This window comes from Callithrix jacchus, chromosome X, assembly GCF_049354715.1.
Source record: "Callithrix jacchus isolate 240 chromosome X, calJac240_pri, whole genome shotgun sequence".
Lineage (NCBI taxonomy): Eukaryota > Metazoa > Chordata > Mammalia > Primates > Cebidae > Callithrix > Callithrix jacchus.
In genome coordinates, this window is record NC_133524.1 from 56,460,040 (window position 1) to 56,472,462 (window position 12,423).

The window sequence follows — 12,423 nt, forward strand, 5'->3', positions numbered from 1 at the left end:
ATCATGACATGGAAGGAATAGACTTCATCTATGGTTCTCCAGGGATGAGTCCCAGGACCAATAGGTGGAAATATCAGCAAGGCATGTTTCAGTTCAACATAATAATAGCAAAAATATATATAGTCTTTACTCTGTGGCAAGTACTCCTCCAAGCATGTTATATGTACATGTATTAAGTTACATAATTCTTTCAATATCCTATGTGGTAAGTACTATCATTATCCTCACTTTACAAAGGAGAAGCCAAGGCCCAGATATGTTAAGTAACCTGTCCAAAGTCACACAGTTAGTAAGTGGCGAAATCAGTATTCACACCCAGGCATTTGTAGCTCTAAATTATTCCATTCTACAAACTTTTATTACTTGTCATATGACAGGCACTGTGTTCAGAATTGAAAGCATAAAGATGATTGAACTACTTATTAGACTCCTGGCCTCAAGGAGCTGACAGTCCTTGAGTCAGCTCCTTGAGGCCAGGAGTCTAATAGTAGTTCAATCATCTTTATGTCTTTTTATGTGGCAGTCTGCCACATAAAAAGAGGTATCTCTAGTGGATAAGACTGCCACATAAAATGAGAGGTATACTATATTGCAGTGAACCCTCTGTGAGAAATATGTCAGAGTGCTGTAAGAGTCAGAATAGGACCCCTTAGCCCAAACTGGAGATTCAAGGAAGAAGAGTAGAAGGCTTCACCTAGGCTTAGGGGAAAAATGCTATGTTCTGTTAACAATTCTGCCATGGGCACAGGAGGAGGAGGCAAGATTGCTTCATATTTGTTGATTTCTGGGTTAGACTCTCCTCTAGACCAAGGTGTCTAAATAAAGGAAGTCCTGAATTGGGAATAGAATTAGATTCAATCATGGGTTGCTAAAGTTCAATTATTTATGTTTAAATTTCATGATTTAGACCATATCTGAGTCCTACCTATATTGTTATTTACTTAATATGCTTCTTTAAATGAACTGACATGTATTACTGAAATAAATTTCATCACAAATAGCATTACCATAAATGGAAAGCAAGTTTTACTCTCCATAAATAGAAGGTAACCATACAAATAAATAGATACTATTAGAAAATATTTATCTATGTGCCACCTGAATTACATGGTATAAGTGCCACTGGATGAAACAACATCTTTGAGTGCTTCTTACACCAACATTCTGTCATTGGGTGAATAAATCTTGCTAGTTTATGTGTGCCCATTGTTTTATTTTCAGCATATTTTTGTATATTCTCCCCACTTGTTCACACAATCCTGGTCATTTAGTTGTGTGTTTATATCGTGTAAACAGGTATCATTGCCTCTATCTGTATGACATATTAACTCGACTCTCATCTTGAATCAAATAATTGATCTCACCTTAGGAAGTAAATTGCCAAAGCTAACCTGCCTGGCTTTCTCTTTTAAATTCACTTCTGGCCTGACTTGAGAAGGGAATATCCTGTTATTGTGGCTCCAGGGTAAACTGCTCAAACAATATTTGTGGTATTGACTTGAGGGAAAAGGACTACCACAATGCAAGGCCATTTGGGCAGACAAAAGACAGAGGAAATGAAAAATAAGGCTGCAGTACTTCAACAGGTGTGTTGGCAGAAAGGTTTTAAGAAAGCACCAAAAACATACTCCCCACCCACTTTCTTCTCTCCCTTTTATTTTCTGAGGAAAGTGATAAGACTGCAATGGGAAGAAGGGTGAAGGCCAATCTCCTGTTGGTTTAGGGGACAGTGAAAGATGGATACCACCCCTCCGTTGGGGAAGTGAGAACTGCTTGTGGTAAGTAACACAAGGACGATAAGCATGAGCCTGCCTTTGCGGGCCTTCAGGGCCCTGGCGCCTCTCTGGATTAGCTCAGTGATAAAGAAGTTCTTGTTCTATTTATACATTTCCTTAGACAATCTCATACATTTATTTGTTTAATATTAAAGCAGTAATGCAATTTTTTGATTGTTTGTTTTTTGAGATGGAGTCTCACTCTGTCGCCCAGGCTGGAGTGCAGTGGTGCGATCTTGGCTCACTGCAACCTCTGCCTCCTGAGTTCAAGCGATTCTCCTGCCTTAGCCTCCTGAGTAGCTGGCACTATAGGCTTGTGTGAACCACCACGCCCTGCTAGTTTTTGTATTTTTAGTAGTGACCAGGTTTCATCATGTTGATCAGGCTGGTCTGGAACTCCTGACCTCGTGATTCGCCCTCTTCGGCCTCCCAAAGTGCTTGGATTACATGCATGAGCAACCAAGCCCAGCCTGCAAGTCGTTCTCTTGTTTAAACAATAGGCTCTTTCCTGGCTGGGCCTGGTGGCTCACACCTGTAATTCCAGCACTTTGGGAGGCCGATCTGGGTGGATCACAAGGTCAGGAGTTCACGACCAGCCTGACCAACATGATGAAACCCCGTCTCTACTAAAAATACAAAAATTACCCCAGCGGCATGGTGGTGCATGCCTGTAATCCCAGCTCCTCAGGACTCTGAGGCAGGAGAATCGCTTGAACCTGGGAGGCAGAGGTTGCAGTGAGCCAAGATCACACCCCTGCACTCCAGCCTGGATGACAGAGTGAGACTCCATTTCAAAAAAAAAAAAAAGGCTCTTTCTGTGACTCAGGAATATACATTTTGGGGACAAGGCCAAGGATGTTATCCCTTTTCTGCAGGTGCAGTTTTTCTGGTTTGACTTGGCTGTTGATTATAAAGCCTCTTCCCTCTTCCAATTTATGGGTGTGGTAGTATCTAGGGTCTAAAATGGAGTGAAAAACCCCTGCATATTCAATCCCCTAGCCCCAACACACACACACACACACACACACACACAAAACACACACGCACACAGTTCCCTACCTAGTCAAGCTCCTTGTTCATAAAGATAGCAGCCTGAGGCACAGCTAAATTTATAGGACTCAGCAGGCCTGCTAGAGCTTGTCTGGCATGGTGCTGTGCCAGGAGAATTTCAAACCCTGGCCACATGTTTCTGGCCCATTGGCCATTCCTAAACCAAATTTAATCATACCTTTGAATGTCTCAAGCAAGCAGTTTAGTTGCTGATCTTTATAAACTGGTTTATTTATATATACACTGGCAAGGGTTGTGGAGAACATGGGGGCATGTTCTCAATATCTATGACCAGAAAGAGACTCAACCTAAAGCTGGTAGTTTTCACAGTTGCCATTGCTATGAATATTAGTTAACCTTTGTTGAGAGCTTTTTTTGTGTGCCAGGCACTGTACTTTGTAGGCTATAATCTCATCGGGGGCCAATCTAGGTTTTGTGGGGCTGGAAGCTTATGCCACTTTGGGGACCCTCTTTAAGAAAAACACAGTGTTTTGATCCCTCCCAAAGTCTTGGAAAGGTGCGTAAAGCTTAAGCTTCATTAATTTTACTGTAAAGCCACCTTTGCGTCTTATTTAATCTTTTTGACAATTCTGTGAAGTAACAAGGTATCTTTAAAATAGGCGAGGAAACTGATGTATAGAGATGTAAAGGCATTTGCCCAGGGTTGCACAGTTTGCAATCTAAATCATTGTTTTATTCCCGAAATCTCCTTCCAGGCTTTCTTCTCTCAGCTAACTAAATTTCCTTCTCCAAAATATCTTTATCCTCTGCTGGCAGTAACCTTAGCGCTGTCCTCTGGGACATGTGAGGAACTTAACACTGGTTCAACATTAGCAGAGGGGCGAAAGGTCTCTTTCTAGCTGAGCTCACAGAAGAAATATGCTCTCTGGGGAACTGTGGAATAAGAAGAAAAGTGGGTGAGGAGGACAGTTTTGTTCCCCCTAGGTCGGAACTATGCCCTGGTTTTCCCTACATTTTTGTTGTTCCGTGAACAACAGTGTTACAATGAATGCAGGTTTTTCTGTTTATGTATTGCTTGACTTCCCTCCCATCTCCAGGCCAGCTTTACCCAGCTGAGGCCCTAACTCCCCTCCCATCTAGCCACCCTTCCTCACTTTGCCCTATTCTGCCCCACCTTCCTGTCAGCCCCAGCTTCTCAAGCCTTCTTTTTTTATTGTTGTTGTTCTACTGGGAACACAGAGGGTGGAGTCCTCTTACTGAGGCTTTTCCACCTCCCCTCCCTCCAGCCTTCAGACTGGGCTCCACCCTGGTAGTTTGTAAGCTGGCTTTTAGGAGGAAGAGAAGCTGTATGATGAAGAGGAGAAAGACAGGAAGGGAAGAACAGCATATGTGTGCCCAGAATAGTGTCTGCATCTTTCTCAGCTGCTTTTCATTAGGTTCCACACTTAATTTCTTTTTTTTTCTTATAAAGACGGGGTTTCACCATCTTGGCCAGGCTGAGTCTTGAACTCCTGATCTTGTGATCCACCCGCCTCGCCCTCCCAAAGTGCTGGGATTACAGACATGAGCCACCACACCCGGCCCTTTGGGTTTTTCCTTTTTTTTTCCCCACTTAAGTCTTATACTCCTCATCTGATTCCTTGGATACACAGAGGAAAGCACAGACAGGATGCTTCTTCAAGCAGTTTCCCTCAGGCATAAGGTGGGATGGAAGGGGTTGAAAATATCTCAGGTTGGTATTTGGTTCATGCTATTCTAGCTAGCTAAAGAAAGGAGAGCCTGTAGTGCTTCCTAGAAGGACAGGGAAATTTATCAAAACTTCTAGTTCTCCATACCTGCTCCCTCGCACCCTTTCCTGTGACATAGACAACATCAACCACATACTGATTATTTTGATGTGTCAAGAGTAAAAGAATATAAAGGCAAATTCCCGCCTTTGATATTAACTGTGGTCATGGGTTACATAGTTCTGTGAACTACCTTTGGGTCCTAATTTGAGTGAAACCGAGGCCATATTTGAAGGGGAAATGTGGACTAATACACTGTGTGTGTACAGTGAAATTGAGGGCCCTTCCTCTGGAGCCTCTTGGATTGAATGGATGTTCTCATTCTATCCCTCACCCCAACACCTAGCATTGTTCTTGATAAAGCACAGGTGCTCAGTACATTTTATTGACTGAACGGATGGAAGAACAGATAGCAAAGGATCTTGGGTTTGTTTCTCCAAGTTTCAATAACTTCAAGTTTTTCAAAAACTGAATTTTCCATCTAAGGTCTACGTTTTCCCCACAAATAAAGTTGAGGCAGTATTTCTAAAACAAACAAAAAACTAGAGCTTAAAATAAATTTGTTAACAAGAAAGACTTTTAATAAAATATAAACTGTTCAGTTATCTGTGTATGAATGGATCTTCTTGAAAAGCTATTTCAGAACAAACAAGTAATGCGATGGCCTTAAGGCATACCCACTGTATTCAGGGCTGGTAGTGGCTACTGTTTTCAAAATGTTACTTCAGTGATCTACTCATTTTCATCTACACATCACAAAAATGCATTTATTGTTGATACAAACTGTTGAGTGTCTTTCACACACTTGAATCTAAGAGAAAACTTTTCAGCATTCCTCAAAATAGCCTTGGCTGTAGTGGTGAGAATCCTATGTTGAATAATACTCCCCAAATTTTATACATTGAGAAACAAAGGCTCCAAGGGATAAAGTACATTTTTTAAATGAAGGCATAGAGAGTTGTACACTTCTCTGTATGATTCCATGTCAATATATTTTACCTTGTAAGCTTGGCAGGGGTGCAGGTGGTGGGGAAGGGATATAGTGAGATAGAGAGTTATTTATGAAACCCCTACTACAGGGACATTCTTTTATGAAACAAATACTTATGCATATGTATTTATTTAACCTCTGTCACTAAGTTTCCTTATCTGTAAAATGGGGATAGCAGTAATGTCTACTCATAGACATTCAATGAGTTAATATACGTAAGAGGCTTACAACAGAGTTTAGTACATAGTTAATATTCCATAACTATTATTACTGTTCATAATAATGTAACCTGGCATCCAAGTTACAGAAATGAAATCACCTGGTGCTTCAGCTCAAGGACTTTACAGTTTAGTAGGGGGAAGCAATTATACCAACAAATATGTGCCCTGAGGAAGAGAAGGGGACAGAAGAAGCAATGGTCAGTTTTGCCTGAAGAAATTAACTAAGAAGGGGAGATGCCCTTGAGTTAGTCCTTTCAAGAAAGTGGATGGATTAATTGGAAGGACATGAAAGAATAAAAGGTGAGCAGAGAGCTTAGTCTATTTCAGTCAGAGAAAGTAAAGCAACCCAAGGCACAGAGATTGGAAACAGCTTGGAATTTCCAGGGATTTGTAATCCAAGTAAAGCCCAGGACAACAGCAAAATCTCTGCTGTTTGAGAGGTACGCAGAGGCCAGATCACAGCAGGTTAAAAGAAGAGTTCCAGGGTGCTGCCTTGGATGTGTGGTGGTGCCATTCAGGTAGTTGGTGAACTACAGGAGGAAGAACAGTGTTTTGGGGAAAGGAAGGTAGATGAGATGCTCTGAAGACATTCAGGCAGAAATATCAACTACGAAAGTGGACCTATGTGTTCAAAAATACTGGGTTGTGGCCCTCCGTTTCCTTATTTTTTTTAAATAAAGGGCACATAGAATATAACAATATCTAGTTTCCGGGGTTGTCATTGGGACTAAATGGGGAAATGATGAATGTAAAATACCTGGTACAGGGACTTGCCCATCTTAGGTGCTGAATACATGGCAGATACTATTATTTCTCCTGTCATTGCTGTTCCTCCCTCTGCTTTGTTTCTCGTGTCTCTTCTTTTTCCTTGTCTTTAAAAGAATTGTGGTAGGGAAGAGGCACTGAAAATGGGCTGTGGTTGCCTGTGACTTCCTGGCCTCCCATTAAAATGAGCTACAGAGAGACTTTCAGGCAAGAGTAAAGAAATCCTGGAAACATGGCTCCTATCCTGTGGATTCAGGTTTATGGGGATTTTCGCCAGTGCGTGGCTGAGAGGCGGTCTCAGGGGGTTGAGAACTCTATTCTTAGAGGTCTGGTATCTGGGAGACTGAGAAAGCCTTTCTTAAGTCTCCCTGCTGGGCCACGCTGTATTCACAGATCATCTTCAACTCCTCCTTCTTCCCCACCTACTCCTTCGCCTTCACCTCCTCCGCTCATCTCTTGCTAGAAAATGCACCCAGCTCCAATCTCCGTTCCTTTTAGCTTCCTCCCTGAGAAGACACTGTGACCTCGCTGTCCTTGCTGGTGTTACCATGGAGAGGTAGGAGGATAAATATCGCTTCCAGTTGTCAGCTTTTTTGTTTTCTCCTTTCCCCATCCTTTCCCTCCTAGACAGCCCCCAGCCCCAATCCCAGTACCCGTTTCACTCTCCCCTGGAGAGTCAGCATAACCGGAGTAAATAGGTAACCGAGCAGCGTGCTTGCAAGCCTTAATTTTGGTACAGATAAGGAACTGAAAATGATTCGAATTATACCTGCCGCTGCTGGAGGCTGAGGGAGGCGGCCGCCGGGGGCGAGGCCAGCTCTCTCGGCCCAGGGCCCCGCCCCACCCCCTCCTTTCTCCCTCCTCCTTTTCAGCCCCACCCTTCTCCACCTCCTCCCACTTTGCACTCTCCTCTAGCGGCCGCCTGTCCTTTTTAAGGAACTCCACCCTAGGTGGAGTCCTCACGATAGTCACACCTCTCTTTTGGGCCTAGCAGGGCCAGAGAAAGACGGAATCACTCCACCCACTCAGGTTGCCCAGAGAGCACTTTAGGTTCTGACCCGCGTGGGGGGGCGAGGTCCCCAGTGGGACAGCTAGGTGCCTTCAAGAAACCCCGCCCCGGAGGACCCGCACGAGTTGCTGCCATTTTTCGCTGAAGCCCCTGCCCTGGGGCTGGTGTTCTTCTCTATGATTCTACCAATCGTCGGCATTTTTCTCCTCCCTTCTTTCTTTTTAGGAAGGCGCTGGGGTGTGCGGCGGCAACGGCGGCGGTGAAGGGATCCTCTTGTGGTATATCCTCGTGGGTTCCTGTCTTGAAGGATTTCTTCTCTGCCTCAACTTTGTATTCAAGTAGTGCTTTGGGGTTTGGCTTGGTTTTCTTAGCCCCCACCCCCGGCCCTCTCCTTTTAAAGGGTGTGTGGAGTTCAGAGGATGGGTGGAGAGTGGGCTTGGCCGGAACTGAATTGGTGGAGGTAAAAGGGGAACGGAGGATCTTAAGCTCTGGCCACTTCGGCCCAGCGAACCCACTTTATTTTTGTCAAAGGAAAAGCTGCAGGGGGAGGATTCTTTTTAGGAAGTCTACTCTGCCGGCCCCTGATTTTTGGGTTGGATGCTTAAAAGCTTTGTTTCCCTTGTTCCGAGAGTGGCCCAGCTGGGTCTGAATCGACTCCCTCCCCTTTCGATCCCCTCCTCATTTTCCAGCCCGAAGAAAAAGGGGAGTGGGGTTCCAAGAAGGAGCAGACGAGAGCGCGTCGCCCTGCGCGTTGTCAGAATGGGGCGGGTGTGAGGGGAACTGCTCTCTTGCCATCAGCTAAGGAGTATGAGCCTCCCGGAGGACGGCATGAGTTCTGGACACTTCAGGAGTCCTCAGCTAGTGACATGGTCGGTAAGTGACTCTGGGACTAGTACCCACCCACTCCACCTCTTTCGTCTAGATTCTATTCCCCTCCCAGTCCCCCTGCTCCCCCCCTACACCCCACTTGGTGTTTTAGCAGTGGGGGCAGGAGCGGAAGGTTAATAACACCATGTGGAATCAGATGAAACTCAATGGAAAATGACTTTGCTAAAGGGCTGCTAAAGGGCTGGGCCAAGAGGGGCTAAGGAGAGGAGAGAGCTTGGTGGAAGAAGTGAAAGGGGGCAAGAATGGATGGATTTGTCTAGTCTAGTCCGCCCTGGCTCGGCACTCCCAATACTCCTTAAGCGGTAAGGATTGTCTTTGACTTAACCCGACACAGCCAAAGTCACAACCAGAGAGAACAGGATTCAGAAGGCCAACGCTCCCAGGTAACCCCCTGAAGCCTTGGCGGGTACCTAGAGAAGCTTCTGAAAAGAGGGAGAAGGGGACAGGGCTTTAAGGTGCAAACTTAGGCTCTGGGAGGCACAGATGAGGCCTGGAAGCAGCTGCGGGGGAGGAGCTGCTTTGGGCGTGCCAGCTCTTTAAGGAGGGGCTGAGGTTGGTTGGAGAAGGAAGCCGGAGCCTAGGCTCTGCTCTGGCCCTTTAAGACGTGGCCAAGGCTGTTGGTTCCTCTGTGTAGGTGGAAGATTGATTGGGCTGAATTGCTGTGATTGCTGAAGTGAATCCTTATGTTCAGCCACTTGGAGGAGCTTTTTGTGGGCTTTTTTTTTTAAACCGTAATAATTTGGGAAAAAAATAAATCACATCCAAACAGGTGGCCAAAGGCAGGATGTCTTAATTCTTTGGTATTGTCATGAAGAAAGGCATTTATTAAGTGTGGTAATAACTGAGCAAAAAGAATAATCTCTAAATTTGGATATGAAACTGATGGAGATTGCCATGGTATGGGGTAAAATAAAGATCTTCTTTGAAACCCTAGTATCACCACTTATTTGTGCATCACCCTGGGGCTTGCTTTTCTCTTCCATAGAATGCAGTAGATACTCAGGTGGATGAAATATCTTGCGGATGTGGCAGAGGCTGCCACTTGTATCTTAGTTTAACTTCCTTTTTTTACTCAGTTTGGAAGTCTTTTTCTGAAGCACTGCTGATAAAATTGGTGTTTTTCTGTCCTTAAAACACCTTCCAGATGTGGTAAAGGGAAACAGGAAGACTGAAGTAGTTTGCCCAAAGGCTGAGGCTAGAACACAGGTTTTATTTGCTTCTTATTTAACATTGTTTCCACTAGACTATCACTTCCAAAAGAGAGGGCCATTAGCCTGCCTTTCCTCTCATTCTTTGGACAACTTAACCAGAATGGTATAACCAACAGGACCTTTGGACAACAGAAACAAGTGATTCATAAATGACCTCATCCCATCCTTTAGAGTTATGGGGGAACCCCTTTTATGAGAGTTGTTGACCTTTGGTGACTGCTGAGGACACAGAATGGGTGGGGAACAATGTCTTCAGGTAAGCCTGGGGGGCAGACAGGCAGAAAACGTAGGAAGAATAGAAATAATAACCTCAAAAGTAAAAATGACAAGAGCATCTATGTAGTCTGTTCTCAAGACCAACTTAGTTAATGGCTCTACCTTCAAGAGGGCTCTACCCTCCTGTTTAGACTTTTCAGGATACATTGGAAATTCAGAAAAAACAACCATGAACCAGACTACCATCACCACTCTCATTGTTGTAGTGCACGTATTTCTGAGATGGGGTTTTCATTGGCTCAGTTAAGTGAATTCCAATAACCAAAGTACCGAGCAGAGTCTAGTCATCTTTGATCTTGCCAGATTGTCTGTGTCTGGTGCGGTGGGGGCCTCAACCACTCTTTCTCATTCTGGCAGGGGCTTTATTATTATTTAATACATTTGTATATTCACCCTTGCCTTGAGTAACTTGTTCTTTATGACCTCACTTAAATTGCTGAATGAAGAGAAGATCGTCTTTGGATATATGATTCATTTAGCAAATATGTGTTGAAATACTAAATATCAGGCACTGAGAATATTTTTTAACTCATTTTCGATTCCTACCATCTTAAATATCTTCTTTTTCTTTGTTGTTGTTGTTGTTTTTTGAGACGGAGTTTCACTCCTGTTACCCAGGCTGGAGTACAATGGCGTGATCTCAGCTCGGTGTGATCTCAGCTCACCGCAACCTGTGCCTCCTGGGTTCAGGCAATTCTCCTGCCTCAGCCTCCTTAGTAGCTGGGATTACAGGCATGTGCCACCAGGCCCAGCTAATTTTTTGTATTTTTAGTAGAGACGGGGTTTCACCATGTTGATCAGGATGGTCTCGATCTCTTGACCTCGTGATCCACCCACCTCGGCCTCCCAAAGTGCTCAGATTACAGGTGTCAGCCACCGCACCTGGCCTTTAAATATCTTCTTAATCCCCTCATCCAACCTCCACTTTTCTTTCAAGTCCTAATTTAATTCCTAGCCCCCACAGCAAGTCTTTCTTTTCGTCTCAGCTATTCCGTACATTTCATACATCCCTCTCTGTCTGCTCAGTTGATATTTATCATAAATGAACTGCCTTATAATGTACTTGTTTTCATTATCTTTCCTGAAAACAGTATTTATGGGTTTTCTTCATGATCTCAACTTAAATGCCATTTCTGTGAAACCTTTTCTGATCCTTGCATCTGGAAATACCACTTTGAGTTTCCATATCACATTTTCTAGATTACTCTGTCCTGCATTATGGTTATTTGTATACATATCTAAGCCTTTATCCTTTTTTCAGACTGAAAGGTGCTTGAGGACATGCACTATCATTGTATCCCCAAAGTATTTGCCCATTTACTGGATGCCATTTACCTTTCCCTTGTAAATACTTGGTGCATATTTTGTAGACAATCTTAAGATCTAGCTTGACAATGCCATGTTTTTGTGAATGAAGGAAAACTTGATGAGGATGATTGACCTAGATGATCATCTAGCATGATTGCCATTTTATCGCTAAGTAGAGTATGAATAAATGAATAACATTATATATTGGGCTCATTTGTTCATTCAATGACAGTGTGAAATCATGTTTGGTTTTCTTCCTGACTTTTGTTTTTTCTTTTTTTTTTGAGATTGAGTTTTGCTCTTGTTGCCCAGGCTGGAGTGCAATGCTGCGATCACGGCTTACCTCAATGTCTGCCTCCCAGGCCATGGCTTGGACTCGGCTCACCACAATCTCTGCCTCCCAGGTTCAAGCAATTCTCCTGCCTGAGCTTCCCGAGTAACTGGGATTAAGGAAGGCATACACTAATACTCCCAGCTAATTTTGTATTTTTTTTTTCTTTATTTTATTTTTTTTAAGATGGGGTTTTACCATGTTGGCCAGGCTGGTCTTGAACTCCTGACCCCAGGTGATCCACCCACCTTGTCCTTCCAAAGTGCTGAGATTACAGGCTTGAGCCACTACACCCGGCCTAATTTTGTATTTTTAATAGAAATGTGGTTTCTCCATGTTGGTCAGGCTGGTCTCGAACTCCCGACCTCAGGTGATCCACCCGCCTCAGCCTTCCAAAGTGCTGGGATTACAGGTGTGAGCCACTGGACCTGCGCGGCCTCTTCCTGATTTTTATATACTAATTTTTTTTTTAGATTTTTTTTATACCTGGAAGTTAAATTTCTGTTCTGTTTGTGTCAACTGAGTTTCATCATTTAACCTCAGTTTCCTCATCTCTAAAATGAAATGGTGATTCATAATTATAAATAATGTACACATTGAACCCAGTGCCTGATATCTAATATGTATTTCATAAGTTGAGGGTCTCATCATATTTGTTATTTTAAAAATTTTGTTTTATTTAAATGCTGCTGTGTGTTTGCAGAAGAGGAATGTAGATTAGCAGACAGGCAGCTGGATTTAAATATCTGAAAGATGCTAGATGCTCCATTTAATATACTAAAAGATGTTATCTGTGTATTTAGACAAAATAGATGTGATGTTGGTAAACCAAGTTCTAGGATTATTAAGG

General features: G+C 43.5%; 1 protein-coding gene across 13 annotated transcripts in view; it reads left to right on the plus strand.

Annotated features, from left to right (window-relative positions):
• KLF8 (KLF transcription factor 8) overlaps positions 1 to 12,423 on the plus strand; it is a 255,999-nt gene that overhangs the window by 186,622 nt on the left and 56,954 nt on the right. For 4 of the 13 annotated variants that reach the window (XM_078363557.1, XM_078363555.1, XM_017968680.4 and 1 more), the window contains exon 1: positions 7,447 to 8,432. The exons of 2 other annotated variants lie outside the window; for them this stretch is intronic. In XM_078363557.1, the coding sequence (XP_078219683.1) occupies positions 8,426 to 8,432 (7 nt within the window). In that variant the 5' untranslated portion in view covers positions 7,447 to 8,425. Of the gene's footprint in view, positions 1 to 1,755; positions 1,779 to 7,008; positions 7,107 to 7,446; positions 8,433 to 12,423 lie in introns of those variants that run through there. 7 more of the 13 variants (XM_078363547.1, XM_078363551.1, XM_078363552.1 and 4 more) reach the window with 7 other exon arrangements.